Source organism: Protopterus annectens, chromosome 14.part0 (assembly GCF_019279795.1).
Source record: "Protopterus annectens isolate FY-2018-M chromosome 14.part0, PAN1.0, whole genome shotgun sequence".
NCBI lineage: Eukaryota > Metazoa > Chordata > Ceratodontiformes > Protopteridae > Protopterus > Protopterus annectens.
The window spans coordinates 850564926-850584535 of NC_056748.1; the positions used below are offsets into that span (position 1 = coordinate 850564926).

The following is a 19610-nucleotide window of genomic DNA, read 5'->3' on the forward strand; positions in this document are numbered from 1 at the left end:
CATAGTTTAGATCCAGAAAGCCTTCTTTACAAGACACAAGCATAATCACTGAAAAAAACACCATTGTATTTTATTTGTAAACAAAGTCTGCAGTAACTTATATAAAATGGTTAACCTTGACTGCATACATCGTTAGGCATAGACCCCATCTACTGCGAAGTATATCTATCTGGGATACATTTCTTTAATCAAGAAAGCATTCATCTGAAAGTGTGACAAGCCAGTACAGCTGATCAAAAATCAGTTGAGTGAACATTATAGTCTTTTCCTGAGTAAGATTATGAACAGTGTGGACTGGGAAAATTGCCCGTTTTCTACTATACTGCAATTGTGGAGTTGGAATATACATTTATCAGGGGTGTGCCCCACCCTTGCAAAAAAAAGTTTTTTCTTTTTATGAAGTTTTGATAATCAATCATTTAAATTTAATTGTATTAGGTTTGAGTTTACGGCAAAAACAATCAAAAATATAGGAGGACTCAGCACTGAAGAATGGCAAAATTGAAAAACACAAGTCTGCTCTCTAGATCAAATAATATTAATTACATATTAATTGCTTTTGCCCAATAATATCTAGGACTTCTTCAGAATGGGTTCTGAAGTCCTAGATACTAATGGATGAAAGTATTTAATACATAATAAATATTACTGGTCTAGAGAGCAGATGGCATTTTTTTTAATTGTTTGATGTTCATTCATTTCATGGGTTGGGCATACTTATACACATCGGGTTAAAATGGGAATGTATGCTGGGTCTATCTCATTTGCTCACTCAACTGAGTACAGTAAGATCATATTTTGACTTCAGACACTCCTACCAGTCCCATCTGCTCAGCTCTATCCCAACTCTATTCCAGTCTAATGTCACTAGCTCATTCTACCTAATACAGAGAAGAACATTTGTGACTGGCAAGCCACTTAGGTACTTAATTTTGAATTATCTTCTATTTCTCCATTCTCCCTTTCCACTTTCCAAAAAAAAAAAAAAAATTCTAAGCTTGTTTCCTGCCTTTCCTGTAACTAGTCTAATCCAGATACAGATTTGCTGTAACCAGGACTGCTTGTAAGCTTCTGAGCCCCCAAAACTTTTCTGTGTTGGAGGGAAGCCTTCTAGCTTATCAGTGGGAGTGGTAAGCACTAGGTAGCCTACCACATCAGTGGTTTCTGGCCCAGAAATTGTGGTTTATTGGCCGTTTGGCAGTTTTTCCATCTCTTTCAACATTCTGGTTTAAAAGCCTGCTTTTGCACTTGTTTCCCACCTTTCCTGTAACTAGACTAGTCCAGATACAGATTTGCTGTATCCAGGATGGTCTGTAAGCTTCTGAGCACCCCAAGCCTTTTTGTGTTGGAGAGAAGCCTTCAAGGTTATCAGTGGGAGTGGTAAGCACTACGTAGCCTCTCTACTACAAGAGAGGTTTCTGGCTCAGAAATTGTAGTTTATTGGCCGTTTGGGCAGTTTTTCCAGCTCTTTCAACCTTCTGGTTTAAAAGCCCACATTTGCACGTTTCCACCTTTCCTGTAACTAGTCTAGTCCAGATACAGATTTGCTGTATCCAGGACTGCTTGTAAGCTTCTGAGCCCCCCAAGTCTTTCTGTGTTGGAGGGAAGCCTTCTAGCTTATCAGTGGGAGTGGTAAGCACTAGGTAAGCCTATCTACTCACAAGATCCAGGTACAGATTTTTAGTTTTAGCATTTGAATTTGCTTATTTGTGCTCAGCACTTGTTCAGAACTTGTTAGCACTAAATAAGCTACAAATTACTACAGCACTCAACCTTCCTCTTTACCTAGAGAAAAACAGCTCTTATAGTCACTTGTCTAGAGGAAGGTAGTTTTTTTATTCAGACATGTCCAAGGGTCAGCTCCCACTGTTCTCTCCTGTCTATCTGATGAATCTGGGCATCTTGTGGCAATGTAGCAATTGCCTCATGTACACAGACAACCCACTCCTCCTACCACTCAACACCACAACCTCTGAGAGATGCACTTATCTAGCCAAACTGGAGGTAAAGCTCTCTCCAACCAAGACTGGACTTGACAGTCAAGAGGAGAAGGTAAACACTTGCACCATACCACACTCATCACATAGTCCCACTAAACCTACAACAGCAAAATCCACACATAGAAACATAAAAACATTTGTGGAGGCTCTCAATAGTTATCTGCTCAAGCAAGAGAGACCTCCAAAGCAGAAACATAAGCAACCTCCACCCCCAACACAACCCAAATGACACACAGCCCACAGACTCAGTGTGCCAATAAACCACAGCCCATAAGGCAAAACAACATACCCAACACACTAGTCATAGGCGACTCAATAGTCAGGCACACTGATGTCCCACTCACCAGGCTAAACAAGGAGAAGGTTACTGTCAGCTGCCTGTCAGGTGCCAGGATCTGCCACATAACCCACATACTCAGGTAACTCCCCAAGTAGTACAGATATGACTCTGTCATTGTTCATGTTGGTGTGAATGACCTGAGAAGTACTTCCCTGGACTACATGAAGAGAGACATGGAAGAGCTCTCTGATCTTGTAGCCCAGGCAGATATGACCCTAGTGCTGAGTAGCATCATGCCATCGCCCAGAATGATACACAGTACAAGGACAAAATGATTGACTTCAACAATTGGCTAAGCTTCTGGTGTCATTCTAAGGGGATCCAGTATCTGTCTGCCTGGGACGACATGGTCGACCACGATGCTTTGCCAGAGATGGCCTGCACCTGTCACCCCTGGGATTCTGGATACTGGCTAAGGGTCTTGCAGGCCCCATAGTGCCTTTTTTAGGCAAGGTTCAAATGACAAATTCACCACCATAACAGGAACAGGCAAACAAAAACAGAGGGTAATGCTAGTCAATGCTAGAAGTCTAAATCTCAAAATGCACTCACTCGAGGCACTCCTTAAAATGGAGAACACTGATATCTGTGCAGTGACGGAGACCTGGTTCAAAGGTTCTAGACAGCACCTCTGCATTACCAGGCTATAACTCATACCACATTTTTGGCCACCTAACTTGGACCAGAACACCAAAGGAGGAGATGTGTTGATATTCATTAAGGATATCCACACATTCAGGCTAGTTGCTCAGCATAATGCATCCGAGATTATCCAAGTGCAACTAACTCTGGGCAAAACTGCAATCCAAATTGTAACTTGCTACAGATCCCCCACCATGCCCCAGGATTCCCACTCCTCTTTTCTTGATATACTGGAAAATATTAGGGGTCAACCAAACACCCTAATAATGGGCGATTTCAACTATCCCACCATTAACTGGGAAAACTACTCATGTACCAACTCCTTCACTCAATGCTTTCTGGAATTCATAAATTCCAATGCCCTGGATCAACTTATCCACACCCCCATCAGGGCAACAATATCCTAGACCTAGTCATTACCAACATGAGTGACCGGTGTTCCATACCTGAAGTCAACTCCTCATTGGTCAGATCCGACCATAAGATAATCACCCTAGATATCCGCATCCCGCCCCCACCCACCATTAAGGAAACCACGGTAAAAAATTTCTCCAAAGCCAACTTCATTCTTAAGACAGAAGAGGCAAACTTCATGACACCCATGCAGCTGGACAATACAGTTACAACTGCTGAATCCTACACAAATGCACTCTATAAGCACTTACACAAGTGCATGGATCGTGCTTTCCCAAACAGAACCAAGACGCTATCCTCCAAAAAAAGGAAGCCAATCTGGTGGTCCCCTGCCATAAACAAACTCTACAACAGAAGGAAGAAACTGCTGCAAAAGAGAGTAAAATTCCATGAGTGGAGGAACTCCCTGGTCAGCCTCAGTAAGAAGCTGAGATCCCTTATAAGATCCTGCAAAGCTAGCTATGAAAACAAAATTGACACTAATTCTAAGGGCAACCACAAAACATTCTATAGCTATGTCAAGAATCTCAATGGCAACACCCAAATTTGCTCTGAGTTACAGCACAACGGCACGAAAATTACAGAACCAACTGATATTGCCAACATCCTGGCAGATAGGTTCAGTGCTAATTTTACTCTCCTCTCACCCCCTAAAGGGCCCATATATATACAGGAATAATGCAGAGTCCCTGTAATCACATATATGCAGGTAAAAGCTGCACTCTCTAAAACCAAAAACACAGCATCCATGGGACTGGACAACATCCCAGGCTGTGTTCTACATGAACTTCAGAATGAACTGGCTCACCATCTAAGCACCATGTTCAATCATAGTCTCCACTGATCCTGGGAACTATCACCCTATTAGCCAGACGAGCCTGGTATGCAAGGCCATGGAATGTATCATCATGGCACTCATAAAAAAAACACTGATAACCTCCAAACTTTGAATCCCACCCAGTTCGGCTTTGTGAAAGGCAGATCATGCCTTCTGAACCTGATCAACTTCTTTGAGGCAGTCACAAAAGCCGTGGACGAGGGTAAGGTGGTTCACACAAGTCTATCTTGACCTTGCCAAGGCTTCCGACACCATCCCGCATTCTGGAATTATAGCTAAACTCACTACACTAGGTATAAATCCCTATGTCACAAGATGGGTTGCCAACTGGCTCACTGACAGAACCCACACTGTAAAAGTTGCAGACTCCAAATCTGACTTCAAACCAGTGACAAGTGGAGTACCACAGAGTTTAGTCCTGGGACCTCTCCTGTTTGGTATCTACTTCTCTGAAGTACAGACTAACACAGAAGGCCTCTGGTTAAAGTTCATAGATGACTGCAAACTAGGAGCCATAGTAGAGTCCCCAAATGATGTGGACATCCTACAGAAGGGCCTCACTGAGACAGATGCCTGGTGTCAGGAGCATGGCCTCAAGCTCAATGCCAAAAAGTACATGGTCATCCCCTTTGGTAAAAACTCTGTACCCATGAACTACCACATAAACGGCAGTCTACTTAACGCCAAATGTGTGATAAGAGATCTTGGGACCCAGGTGGACAGTAGTCTCTCCTGTGATAATCACATTGCTACAGTAGTCAGGAAATCCTTCTATGTGGCACACATCACAAAAGGGTTCTCATCCAGGAGAAAAGAGGTCATTGTTCCCCTCTACTCGGCACTCATTAGACCCATTATAGAGTACAACCCCCCCTTTTTGGAATGTACCTCAAAAGATATCTTCAGCAGCTGGAGAGGCCACAGAAATACCTCACAAAGAGGATTACTGGCCTCAGATGCCCTACACTGACCATCTCAAAAAACTCCAGCTTTACTCTGTAGCGTATCACCTACTCCAAGGAGATCTCTGCCTAACATATAAAGCTATGTTAAACCCAGAGCTGTTGGACATGCTACTCTTGAAATCCTAATCCCTCAGAGCTACATGCTCTAGGGACCTAAACCTCGTCACCACAATAAACAGGACATGCTGGGGGGATAGATTCCTGTCCCAGAGACTTCCTATACTCTGGAACAAGCTACCCATCTATGTCAAGCAAAGTTCCTCATTAGCACTCTTCAAGAAAAATCTTAATGAGTGGATGGGAAATAGGAAATACACCCTGGGAATCACTTCTGTGGCTTTGCTCAACAGGGGCACAGGAAACTAACTTTATTGGGTGGCGTACGCCAGGGAACCTTGTTGGCTAGGCTTACTTAGGCCCTTGGGCCGATAGCCTAGTACCTACCTATGAACTTATAATATATGTATTAGCAGGTCAAGCTCATTGGGGAGGGGGTGCCAACTAGCCCTAAAAGTTACTGTGCTGTGCTTCTGCAGTGCTACTGAGAAAACCTCACACTGTCCACTGTTATTAAGACTAGCTGTTTGTGTCTGCTTGACATCAAGGCATTTCTATTGTATCCTTTTCCTGCAGATAGGATGAAATGGCATTTACACTGAATTGAAAATTAAGATGTTGGCTATGGATAAGCATTTAACCTATAAAGCTACAGACAGTACTTGTAGCAGCACTGCAATAACCCCCATCCCAAGCTTATGAAATGTGGCTATTAAAATGACAGGTAGTTAATGTGTGTGTATTTCTTGTTATCTGTGTATAGTCATACCTCTCAAGTATGCCTCATTATGAAGAACATTCCTCATTTTGAGTTTTAAAATGTCTATGTTCTTTGCTGTACCACACTGAAATGGTCTACTGCACGTTCATTGATGAGAATTCTTTTAACTGATATGTATGGTAAATACCAATGAATCATATTAATTCATCAAAATATTTTTTTTAAGTGTGAAGAAACTCATTTTGGCCATCCTATGAGCTTCTTAGTTAATAAGCAGTTATTGGGTGTTCCAAATCTTATAGATGGAATGCTGAGAGCTGCGTGTACAATCCTTAAAACATGGCATGATTTATAATGGGAACAGCCCATTTTCAAGGTCAAGCAGTCTTTTAATGGCTAAGACAGTATAAGACAAAGCAGAAATTAACATTAATTCTCATTTACAAAATTACAAGAATCAAAGAACAGGGTTTGAATCCTTCTACCTTCATTTGTCTGTGTGCCTTTGAGTACTGAGTATGTTAGACATTGCTCCTAGGTCATCCCTGAATAGGGACACTTTGCACTTGGTTAACAAATAGATAAAAGAAAATGGTATTTAAAATTTCCTGACAGGTTTCAAAGTGCTGCTGCAAGAGTTCCAAAGAAACCAGATGCTGGTTAGAGGATGACATCTCCTCTGGTCACCTGACTCTGGTACAATATACACACACAGAGCTTTGCTAAGATCTGTGGCAGTATCTGAAAGCTACAACACAATTTCAAAGTTTCCACCCTTGCAGGGTTCTCTGATAAGCATACACATTTGATCAGTTACAACAATACAGTCTAATATGTGTGCACATATTCGTTCTGTCCAGCAGGAATTACTGTTGATGCGTGTTTAACACAAGTAACTCTACAAATATATTTTAACTCAAACATCTGTACAAATCAGTGTGACTGTCAAAATAACACAAAATTCTTTACAAAACTCCAGCTAGCTGTGCTGGCATATGTACTGCCCTACTCTCCCTGGCACAGATGGCACTACCTCAACATCACAACAGGAATGAGTTTTTAGACTTTGCATCCTTCAGAAAATGCTTGCTAATGGAAAACTTTTTTTATTATAACAACTTTATAAGTTTATAAGAGAAGGATTTAAAGTCTTTTCCTGATTTTCTTTTTGTCTCCAATATGAGCTAAAAAGTTTGAGAGGGCAGAACCTGAGGGTTTTGCAGTGGGTTCCACTGTATGGTTTTGACAGCAGTGAGCGGAGATACATTTCTGACCCATTTATGCATGTATTCATTCACTTGTTCTCAAGGAGATATCAGAGTTGTACAATCATGCAAGTGGTTATAATTAATGGCTGTATGTTGTTGCTGTGTCTTTCGGCTTTTCCCGGTTAGGGGTCACCACAGCGGAACTCCAGTCCGCTAATGATTGGCAGTAGATTTTGATGAATGCCGATGTGCCAGCTCGACATTCAACCTTCAATGAAGGCACACCCATTTACGCATGTCTTTTGAATGCCCACCCAACCGCGGGGAGGACATGCAGACTCCACACAGAATGCACTCCCTGCACTCCAGCTGAGAATCGAACGGGAGAACCTCTTGCTGTGAGGCAACAATGCTACCGCTTCACCACCACGGTATAGCACTGATTTTGCCACTGCTATTATGCTGAATTCTGGGTATTATTAAACTTGTTAAATTCTTAAGGTGTTTTGAGGGTTCTGTAGTATAAAAGGATTGAGACCTGACTGTGCCCCAGATGACCAGTATCCAATAGTGGCATGGCTGCTGGACAGGCTGGACAGAGGGTGGTGGTAGTGACCAGCCAACACTGACTCACACAACCTGTTGGAAGACAAGTAGTCTGGCTGTCAGAAAAGCTCCATACTGCACAAACTGTGCCGCCTGGTTGGAATGTTGTACATGCATTAAACATGTAGCCACAGTGGAGTTTGCAAGGCTGTCAGCAAGGCTGTCACAATGTGATGGGGTTACAGCAAACTCTCTGCAACAGTAAGACACTGCATCAGCACTCCTCTGTGCCCTCATAGGCCCCAAACATGAAATAGAGAGTAAGGAGGGTCCAAGTACGCTTGATAAACAAGGAAAAAAGCTAGTGGCAGCTGATGATCAAATGTGGAAACTAAAAATATATATATATTTGAAGGTACCTAAGATATTGTTCTGTATATTCTCTATAAATAACAATTGCAACATGAAGCCTGAGGATGTTAAAAAATAAGACCATCAATCAAAACTTTCACCAAAATTCTGACACACAATATCCACCAGATAAGTCCAAACCTTATGTTCACAGTTGTCATGTTTTATCAGACAAGGACTTTGTCACTTATCAGAAACTAGGGTAATGTTTAACTTGTAACATGAAATGATCCTCACCAAGCACAGTTTCCCTTGGTAATGGCACTTATGTGAACCATTAAACAGCAGTGATAGGTTCACTAGAATAGCCGGTACAGAGCCACACTGCTACTTAACCAGTCTGACAGCTGAAAGTGAGGCAGCCATGACTTTAAGTCAAGCAGCAGTGTAGCTGCAAAAAACATTCCAATACCAGAGCAGCTGAGACTTATGGTCATCACAGGGGAACAGAAAACAGCAGCAAAGATAACTGGAAAACAAGAATGTATGCTTTTAAACAATGCTTGAGTCACATACCTTGGATCCGTGATGACTGTAGATAGTGCCTGGTACAAATCCTCTTCTGTCATTCGACTCCAGTCCAGAAGGATCCCCATTCCATTTGCTTGGATTCTGGTCATGATGTCATACTGGTCCCCATAAAAAGGTATCCCCACCACAGGCACACCATGGTAAATGCTCTCAAATATTCCATTCAAGCCACAGTGGCTGACAAATACCTTTGTACTAGGGTGGCCTGCAGAGAAGCAAAAATGTGTATTATTTTAGAATTCAAAGTGCAGAAGATAAGAACTATATAAACATGTTAGAGGTCTGCCCATTTTGAGGCCATTTAGTGTTGTAAATGCATTTTTTCTGGAATGAACATAAACAAATGATAATTTACTCATATGTTACTATGGTAAACAAATATACAGCAAAACTGCTGTGCAATCTGTATGAATACATTCATTTCCAGGAAATGTTATCAAAATTTTAGAACAGTTTTAATATCGATATGTGAGAATATGTATGCATTATATACATTACAGTATAGTCACTGTTTAATGCAGGAAAATTGCTATATAATGTTATAAATACTGCATATATTCTAGGGAATATGGTAAACAACCTGATAGAGGGACATATTACAGTAAATATGACAACTGCACTAGTTAGGGAACATGAAGCTCATCATCAGGAAAACTCGAGTGAGAAAAACTGTTAAAAGAAAGGGCTAAGATCCTAAGAAATAGAGAGGCTTGCCTCTTGTGAAGAGCAGCTGATGCCTGGACTAGGATCATTACATAACTTTTGTTGTCTAGAACCTGTGGAATCTTTGAGGAGCCTATGGATGACTGCAGATTAGATTGGAATTCCAATGCAGATTTACTGAAGTGTCTGCAACAGATGGGCCTTCACCTGGACAAAATACCTACAGGCTAGAGCTGTGGATTTAAAGACTGTGACTGACTTGCCAAATTGAAACTGACTAAATTGATCTGTAAACTAATGATCCAGTTATGTTATGTGCTGTTAAGACTGAATTTTTACATTTCCTTAACTGTAAATAATGAACTTGCATGCTTTATCACTATAAATAAGCTGCAGCAAACCTAAGTCAGGTGCCTTCAGTACACTGCTTTATCAAAACTGTGGACTGTGTGTGTGTAGTCTGGGTGTGAAACTGCATGCATCATTTTATTCTGTGTTGTCTGTGTCATAGTCTATAGCTGTTGGGCAAACGCCACCTCTGCCTGTGTTGCGAGAAACTGCAACTGCTAAATGCAGAATCAGCATTCATCTGGTACTGCTGGTTAAGGTTTCTGCCCTTACTCTCCCATCTGGTCTTCTGCTACTGCTTTGTCCTGTATGTCCGATCCTGACAAATGTTCACCTGTGCTGAATCTGTTTACACAATACTGTGTTATGGAGCATGGCACACACTGCAAATATCTTGATGTGTATGTCTGGACTACATTTAAAGGTGCTAAAGGATCAGAGGTTTCCTTTCAGTTGTCCAAATAACCCATGCCACTACATTTTGTGTTCCAGCATGGGCTGTTTTATAGCTCATTTCCTGCATGGTCTAATGGTTGTGTACTGAGGTCACCAACCAGGGCTCTAGAGCACATCTGACATCACTACAAATCATTATATAACAACATAATATATTGTCTGTTACAAGCATAAATGATACCTGTGTAAATAGGTTTATCTAGTACATGTGTGCATCTTTCAACCGGATAACTCTGTTGGGATCTCCCCTCACAAGGCTTGATGGTATAGGCTGGATGTATCATATATGTGAATTATAGGCACTGGCTGGGTAGTGTACAGACAAAAAAAGCTCAGAGAATTACTGACAACCTGGCAGTACAGGAAGTGGAAGTCCATCCCTGTATACATAGCCATATTTTTAAATACATAATAATGTTTTGTATATATATTTATACGCATCTCTGGTCATATGGATCAAGTGTGGCCTTCATAACAACACTGATGCAATTTATGGTGCCAATGACCTCAGGGAATCCCATACAAGGCACACACAGTATTGGTTCTCAACTCTATGCTGTCCTGTGGCCCTAGATATGCTGCTCCATATCCACATGCTGTAGCATAATGTCAAGGAACTTTTTTAAAGATCTGTGATATTGATACCCATGATATCCCCAATGTGTTCCCTTGTAGGTTGCTGGAAGGCCCCTGTTGCCAAGATGGCTCTTTAAACAATAGTATATAAAAGAAAGATATGTGAAAGGAGAGCAAATTAATAAATAAAATCTTTGGAAATTATTGTGAATCAAATTAGCTTTTGCAAATGTGAATAAAGATAAGTTATTATTTATTTATTTTACATTTGTTGGCCGGGAAAGTCTGACTGAGCTAAAGCCCTTTTTCAGCAGAGGCCTAGTGAGAAAAGCTCCAAATAATACAAACAATTTTAGAATTCCAAGGTAATTTCAGAACACACGCAGTAATACAGAATGCTTAAAAGTCAAAAGGAAAACAGCAGTTCTGTGTTACAATTAAAGACATAAGTACATAGGAAGTTACATGAAAAGCATAAGTAGTTTGTTATTTAGACTAGATGTTATGTAATACATGGACTGTACCAGTATCTTAAAAGGTGTTTACAGATAAAGGAATGGGAAAGTAAGTGTAGTGTGCAGGTGGCTGGAAGAAAAAAGGACGGAATAGGTTTAAAAAGGAAAGAGGATGATTATGAGAGGGAAAAGTAAGGAGAGAGGAGAAAGAGGGTTACTTTGTTAGATGTATATATTCAGGGAGGGTGAGAACAGTGACGGGTCCAGTGCCCTTTAAAGTACTCTTTTCTGGCCAGTTTAAATTGTTTAAGATGTGTAAGGGTTCTGATTTCAAGTGGAAGTTTTGTTCCATGCTATAGAGAGGGTGATAGCTGTATATGTTGCACCCAGATTTAGACTTGGGTTTATAGATATATATAAAAGATCTTGGGTCAAGCTCTGGAGATGCCTTGCAGGGTAAGAGTGAGAGATGAAGGAGCATACAGCTGGACAGTAGGCTGGCTGATATAGAATGGAGTGTATGATTTGGAGATGAGAGAGGAGAAGCGGGTGAGGTAGTTCAAGCCAATTAAGTATTTTAGGGAGAGACAGTGGTGGAATTTATAGGTTTGTTAAGCTGCCGAATCTAGCTATCTTGTAATAGGGTGACTCAGTCTTAGCAAGTAGAGAGGAGTTAAGATCTGTGAGTATTTGGGAGCAATATGTTAAGCAAGGTAGAAGGTAAGCATGCATGAGAGTAATCCTAGCTTCAGCACTGAGAATTTTATTTCTATACATAGGTCCTGGTTTCTGATACAATTATTTATGTGAAGGTTGAATTTTAGCTGATAGTCGATGGTAACGCTGAGGAGTTTTGTGCTGGATTCGACTTCAATAGGGGTATTGTTTAGGGACATTATGGAGAAGGAAGATTTGATGTGGTTAACAGTTTTGGGGAGAAAGAGTAACAGTTTTTTTTTTTTTTTTTAGGGTTGAGGATCAGCCGACTATTGGAGATCCATATCTCGACTGAGTTAAAGGATGACTGGGCAGATGATAGGAGTTCAGAGGGAGAGTTGGCAATGGTGATAACTGTAGAGTCATCAGCGTATTGGACTATGGAAGATGTGGGAAAGAAGAATAGAGTAAGTTGGTGAAGACATTAAAAAGTAGTGGTCCAACAATGGATCCTTGGAGGACAACCATTCTTACTGGAAGGGGTGTAGATAGTGCAGAGTGCCATCTCACTGATTGCAGTCTGTCAGTGAGATAGCTGGAGAACCACGCAACTGTATCTGGGGAGAAGTTAAAGTCCGACAGTTTTTTCAGTAGCAGAGAGTGAGAAACAGTGTCAAAAGCCTTAGAGAGGTCAAGGAATAGACAAGAGATAAGTTTATGGTCATTTCTGGCCAACGAAATAGTGTTGAGGAAAGATAGTAGAGCTATGGGGGTACTGTGTTTAGGTTGGAAACCACACTGTGTAGGAGTGAGCAGTTTTTCCTGCACGAGATATTGCATAACTTGTTTATGTATACATTTCTCCAAGACTTTAGAGAGAGGGGAAAGAATAGAAATATGTCTGAAATTTCAGATTTCTGAGGAGTTACCTTCTTTGTGAACAGGTAGGGTGTAGAATTGTTTCCAGATGGATGGAACTTTAGATTCAGAGATAGAGCGATTGATAATAGATAGAGGCAGGGCAAGAGAGTGAGCTACTATCTGGAGAAAGTATGATGGGATGTTGTCAGTTTGATACAGGGCATCGTTTTAGATTAGAGAGTAAGTGTTTTCATGTAGGTAGTGGGAACAGGTTTAAGGGAGAAAGTGTTTGCAGAGTTGGTAGTTGGAGAAGGTTCAGGGAGATTAGGAGCATTAGAGGAGTTGGGGTTAAATAGCTTGCATATTGAGTCTATAAAATAGGTGTTGGCAGTTTCTTCTGGGGGGTTGTATGGGCATGGATTGGGTGAAGTAGGGTTGCCAGGGTGCAGTATTTGGTTTATAGCATTCCAGAATTTTTTAGGATCAGATTTTAGAGGTGTTAGGGGTTGTAGTAGAAATATTTTTTGTCTTTATTGATGTTTTTTGTCTGATTTCTAAGTTCATTATACCTTTGCAAGTCGGCAGGGAGTTTAGATTGTACCCATATTTTCCAAGCCCTATCTTTGGTTTTATAAGGGTGCGAGCAGTTTTAGATAGCCAGGGGGATATACCAGCTTTTATCCATACTTTCCAGAGTGGGGCTAATGAGTTTAAGATGCTAAGTAAAGTTGAGATGAAAGCTTGGACTGCTTCATCAAGTGGGAGCTGGGTGAGGAAGTTCCAATTTACTCTAGAGAGGAGGGTTTTAAATATTTCTGGGTTGAAGTTGGAAAGTTTATGACAGGTGATGAATCTGTGTGGTTTAGAGAGATGGTAAGTATACCTGAGCACTTTTATTGGTGAGCAATCACTCAAGGAGTCAGAACTGTTTCTGGATTGTGGTATTTGGAGGGATTTAAAACAAGTATCCAGTCTATTAGGGTGCTAGGAGAGTGAGAGATATGTGTATAGGGTTGGTTGAGAGATTGTGTAAATTCATATAGATTTATATGATGTGGAAAGTTAGGATTACTAATGGTTGGCCAATTAATATTTACATCCCTAAGGAGGATGGTTGCATTAGGGATGTTTTGAGAGAGATATGAGAGAATGTTTTCCAGCAGGGGAATGTTGCCCCCTGGTGGAATGTAGATGGCTACTACAGTAATGGTAGTATAATCATTGAGCTTCAGGTTAGCTGCCAGTACTTCTGCAGGAGCAAAGGATGGGATAGACTGCATAAGATGGGAGATAATTTAGTACAATCATGATTTGGTACAACAATTACACTGATAAAGGCTTAGGCTATAGTACTGTGGTATGAACTAGGAAGAAACAAATATATTTGTACACCTTGTGTTGCATACTTCCATGTAATATATGCAGAATGTCCTTGCCATAATAATTTTACAAAAATGAATTTTATGGCACTGACTCGTGTATCTTTTATAACAGTTACATTCTAAACTGGAAAAATAAGTAAAGGGAGGATGGATATTTTCATTTATTTGCCATACTCTTGTGAAGAGAAATACACTGAAGTATGGACTTGGTCTAGCAGAAATCCAACATTTTAAAAGGCAGTTGCATCTTCAGAGTATTAAACATTACTGGAAATGCATAACACATAAGAATGCATACTGCTAAATGGTGAATATTAGATCTGAATGTAAAGGAGTACAAAAAATGCGAATAAAAGACTACTTTGCAAAGTCAGTTTTCAGCCACATTAAAAATTGAACTCTGGTAAAACTGCCATTTATAATGGAAGCTATCTGAGGGCAGATTTATGCAAGTAAAAGTAACGTGTTCTGATATAGTTTATACATGTATCACAGTACGTGCTGGCTTAAGTGGCATAAAGCAATTCCCTTTCTTAATAAAATGGTTACCTGACTTTATCCCTCAGTGATGTCACAACAGGGCTAGCTTAAGAATGTGTCCGTAGACTTTAATGGACGTGCCCGTTCACAAGGGTGGAAGGATATCCATTAAAGTCTATGGATGCATTCTGATCCTAGCCCTACATTGACATTACCAAGGCAATATATGTCTATTTGAGACATAAGAAAAATATAAAAGTTTATTAAAAAATGAGCCTGATATATTTAGAATGAGAGAAGGGGAAATTATTTACAGATCTGTATCACATGCAGTGGTATAAAATGCTGAACTATACACTTAATCATTGGCACAAGTTAACAGCGCATACTTTTGTACAAGATATTTAAATAATACTTGCAAGACGGACTAAAAAGAGAATTCATAGGAGAGAACACCTTTGGCAACACTGCAAAAGCAAGGTTAATTTGTTAGACTGAATTGTGGGTTCTACAAATATGAAGTACTCTGTTCTAAACAGTACCGGAGCGCTCTTCAGCAGTAAGATATAAAATTACATCTCAGTCCTCATAATTATGATAAATGAAATGAGACCATGTATGCCTAAAGAAGAAGAGGAAGGTACTGTGCTGCAATCACCACTTAATGTTACTTTTGAAACTTGAGAAGCTGAAGACTACTTGAAAAATTCCGCAGAAAATCATTATAAAAAAGTAGCTGAAGCATAAGTACCTTAAAACATGAATCTTACAGTAATTAAATACCAGAAGTACCCTACCTGAAATAACATGCTATTACTGCATTATGTCAATGGAATTTTAAGTTGTAAACATTACTGTCACTCCTGCTATCCTGGTAAGTAGTAGGGACAACAGTATGATCTAATCCATGCATTCTGATTTCCAATAATTTCTAAATGCATCTAAAGACAATAATTTCCCTATTTTTCAATAAATGTGAGGATTTCCTCCCAATTTTTGGATGGAACACATTATACTGACATTTAATGCAAAGACAGCTCTGCAGATGTCAGAGAAATAAAGCCCCGAATACCACCCAACTAACCTAGAGTTGTCAATTGGTGGTTGAGAGCTTGAGAACAAAAGCACAGGGTAGGAGGAGTCCTAGCCTATTTTCCCAGCACTATCAGGTTAGTTTGTAACATGCTACAGACCACCTTCTCAAACGGTTCCTGGAGTTCATAAACTCAAATGCTATGGAACAACTAGTCACCATTCCCACAAGAGGAGAAAATATACTAGACCTGATCATCAGGTGAGATCAGACCATAAATTAATCTCACTGGAGATCACATCCCCCCCACCCCAGCAAAACAAGACCCTTTCACAAAGCAGGGAGCCGGTCTGGTGGACCCCAGCCATAAACAAACTCTACACAAAGAGGAGAAAGCTACTACATGACAGAGCAAAATCAAAAAGAAAGGAGGAAGGCATCAATACAATATAAAAAAAACTACGACTCATAAAAAATCCCAACAGGCCTTTTTTGAAAGAAAATAAATAATGACACACAAACACAATCTTAAGGCCTCTTTTGTATGTTTTAGAAACCTGGGTGAAACCAGATATGCTCAAAATTAGTCCAAAATGATAAAAAAATCACCTCCCAAACATCTCAGATGCCTGGGTGAGAGCTGCTCTCTCTAAAGCAAAAACACAGCATCAATGGGACCAGGCGGTGTCCGGCTGTGTGCTCTCAATGAGGAACTAAACCCACACATAAGGCTGCTGTTTAATCTTAGCCTTACTACAGGATCGTCAAGAAATGGAAAGCGGCGGCAACTGTGGTCCCACTCACAAAGGCGGTGCTTCTCACGGACCCGTCTGCAAAGCTATGGAGAGGATCATAATGGAACTCATAAATAAAGACATTGGGGACCTACAGACACTGGATCCTACGGCAGTTCACACAGCCTACCTTGACCAGCAAAAGCGTTCAACACAATACCCCACTCAGGCATCATAGAAAAGCTCACCAGCTTAGATGTAAACCCATATGTCACAAGATGGGTTGCAAACTGGCTCAAGGACAGAACACACAGGGTTAGAGTTGCTGGTGCCATGTCAGACTCCATTTATTTTTCTGAAGTGCAGGCAAACATAGGGGGATTGTGGCTGACAAAATTTGCAGATGACTGCAAACTGGGCACCATAATTGACACTCCATCAGACACAGACATCCTCCAGAGAGGTCTCATAGAAATGGATAACTGGTGCCAGAGCCATGGCCTTAAGCTAAATGCCAAAAATGTATAGTCATACCCTTTGGGAAAACTAATTACCACATAGGTGGTAATCCATTAAACACGGAAGAAGTTATGTTGACAGTAACCTCTGACACTCACATTGCCAAAGTGGTTAGGAAGACCGTCTACATTGCCCACCTGATCATGAAGGGATTCACATCCAGATCAGGAGAGGTCATTGTACCCCTGTACTCTTCACTCATCAGACCAATGATTGATGTACCTTACCCGACACCTGCAGCAGTTGGAAAGACCCCAAAAGTTCCTCACCAAAAGGATAAAGGGGCTCAAACATATGTCATACGATGCCCGACTGAAGAAACTCCAGCTCTATTCAGTCGCATACCGTCTGCTCAGAGGTGATCTGTGCCTGACATACAAGGCCATGTCCAACCCGAATTAATGGACATGCTCCACCTCAAAAATCCAAATCCACCAGAGCCACGAGCAAGAGACTTAAACCTCAACACGGATATAAATAGGACGTGCTGGAGGGACAGATTCATCACCCAGAGACTCCCTACACTATGGAACAGAATCCCAGTCCATGTGAGGCAGAGCCCCTCACTGACTCTGTTCAAGAGAAATCTTGACGAGTGGATGGGAGATCGAATCATCTCTGTGTCACTGCTGGACAGAGGCACAGCAAACTAATGGGTATAGTATTCTCATCCTAAGGGGTGGTGAAAGCCACACACACTCTGGCTAGGCTTATAAATGCCCTAGGGCAGATAGTCTAGTATGAACCTATGAACCTATGTTGATGCTCTTTGAAGAAACACCTTTGGGAAGATGGAGACAGAGTCAACAGGTAGGGGTCCAATGGAAACACTGATGTAGGCATGACCACCCAAGGTAATAACAGTAGTTCATGACAGCGACTGATACTGGGAAACATTGCACATAGTCTCTTTGGTGATGTAGGTGCCCACATCACTAGCCAAAGGTGAGGGTTCTAGGGCCATTCATACAAAAATGCTCCCACAGCTGGGATGTCAGCAAAAGCACAAACTCCTCAAAGTTTACTTTGATGACTCTTGCCCTAGGGAAGCTGAGGGTAAGATTCCCTGCCAATACAGAAAGAATGGGCTGGAGTTGAATAGGAGAAGGCTAAATGGTGGAGCAGCTAACAAAATTAATGTAAAAACGTCAGGTATTTTCAGATAAATATTTAGTAAAAAGATTTCTGTTTCAATAGCAATCATGTTAGGGTGGACGCTGGGGTGTGACCCTGACTGAAATTCATAATTAGGTCTAGAAATGTCTCTCTCCCAGAAAAGGGGTGCAGCAAACTGAATAGTGCTTCAGCATTCCAGAAGAGCATCATGGGTATGCAAAAAGCACACACTCATACAGGCACCATGCAATACATAATTGTAAATGCCTGTACAGCAGGCACTGGACTAAAGTGCTTGAAAATTGGTGAAGGGGGGCATTAGGAGAGATGAATCGCATCAAAAAATTCCTTACCAAGCTCCTTAAGTCTCGTCTCTCTTGCCCAAAACCTTCATATGCAAAAGAATTAAGTAGCTGGTTTAGAAAAAGGTGTTTAAGTTGGAAGTACAAATTATAAAAAAACACCTTTCTTGTCCAATTTATACTGCATATTTAGAATTACAGAAAATACTGTCAAATGACCATGTCTGAATATTTTTTTTTTGTGTTTCATTAAAATGATTCACTTCCAGGTTCATTTTGCTTGCAGATACAGAACCTCTGGGTGGAGCAGAAACTACTGGGTACCACATTAGACACTGCTATGGCAAATGTGGGACATTAATGTGCAAGTGTACACTGCTCTCAACCACAGCACAACCTATTCTCATCTGTACTTTCTAGTTTGGGAATGAAAAATATTTTTTTTAATCAAAAGAGCAGAATTAGTAGTGCAATACTTAAGAAGATGGTTTATTCAAAATACTGGATGAGAAATACAAAGTCATTAAACAACAGGCAGTTAAAGGATAATACAAAAATGTAAGCTCAGTAGCATAATGGAGAAAGAACGCAAGACTGTGAAGGAGGTAATGCCTTTCTGAATACTGAAAAAAGAAAGGGTCAAGGATAACCCTAAACAGAAGAAGAAGCAAATACAGCACTGACTAAGAAGCAGGAACAATAGATTGCTCCCTTTCAGCAAGATAGTTCTTGAAACAGGTGGCCAGAGATGTAGCAGGATTATTTGGAACCCCGTGGTGCTCCAGAACTGTAGCATCCCTCAACACTCATAAAACTGAGTATTAAAAAAAAGTCCCTTTTCCAATGTGGCACTTCTCCTGTACAAAGGATGAGGTACAGGACCAAACACCCTACATTATGTGTGAGGACAGCAGAAAAGCTCACTTCTGCAATCTGGCACTTCATAATAGGAGGAGCACCATGTCTTAATACCCTACACCTATGCTCTCTCATGCTCAACGAGAGAGCAAATAAAAAGCTCACTTGACTTCTACAGTCTGACAGCCCTTCTAAGGGGAGTGTCAGGTCCTAATGACCTCAGTTGTTTCTGTGCTGAGACACATTTAAAAAAATCATGCCCCCAACACTCAAATACATCGCACCCAGGGCAGCTGCCCCCTTCTTCCCAACCTAACTATGCTTCAGCAGAGTCATATTACAACTTGGTAAAGAAAACTGAAAAAGGGTATAATTAATTCAAAATATTTGTTGGTCATTGAATATGGTACCACTGAAAAAGTTATGAATAACTTCATCAATGATTTTACTACTGAACCAGAAGAAATGGCAGATATACACACTCCATATGAGATTAT

At 40.7% G+C, this 19610-nt stretch overlaps 1 protein-coding gene across 3 annotated transcripts in view; it reads right to left on the reverse strand.

Moving 5' to 3' along the window:
- Positions 1 to 19610, reverse strand: part of LOC122789293 (2-hydroxyacylsphingosine 1-beta-galactosyltransferase-like) — a 381755-nt gene that overhangs the window by 48211 nt on the left and 313934 nt on the right. For all 3 annotated transcript variants that reach the window (XM_044056606.1, XM_044056608.1, XM_044056607.1), the window contains one exon: positions 8659 to 8878. In XM_044056606.1, the coding sequence (XP_043912541.1) occupies positions 8659 to 8878 (220 nt within the window). The remainder of the gene's footprint in view (positions 1 to 8658; positions 8879 to 19610) is intronic.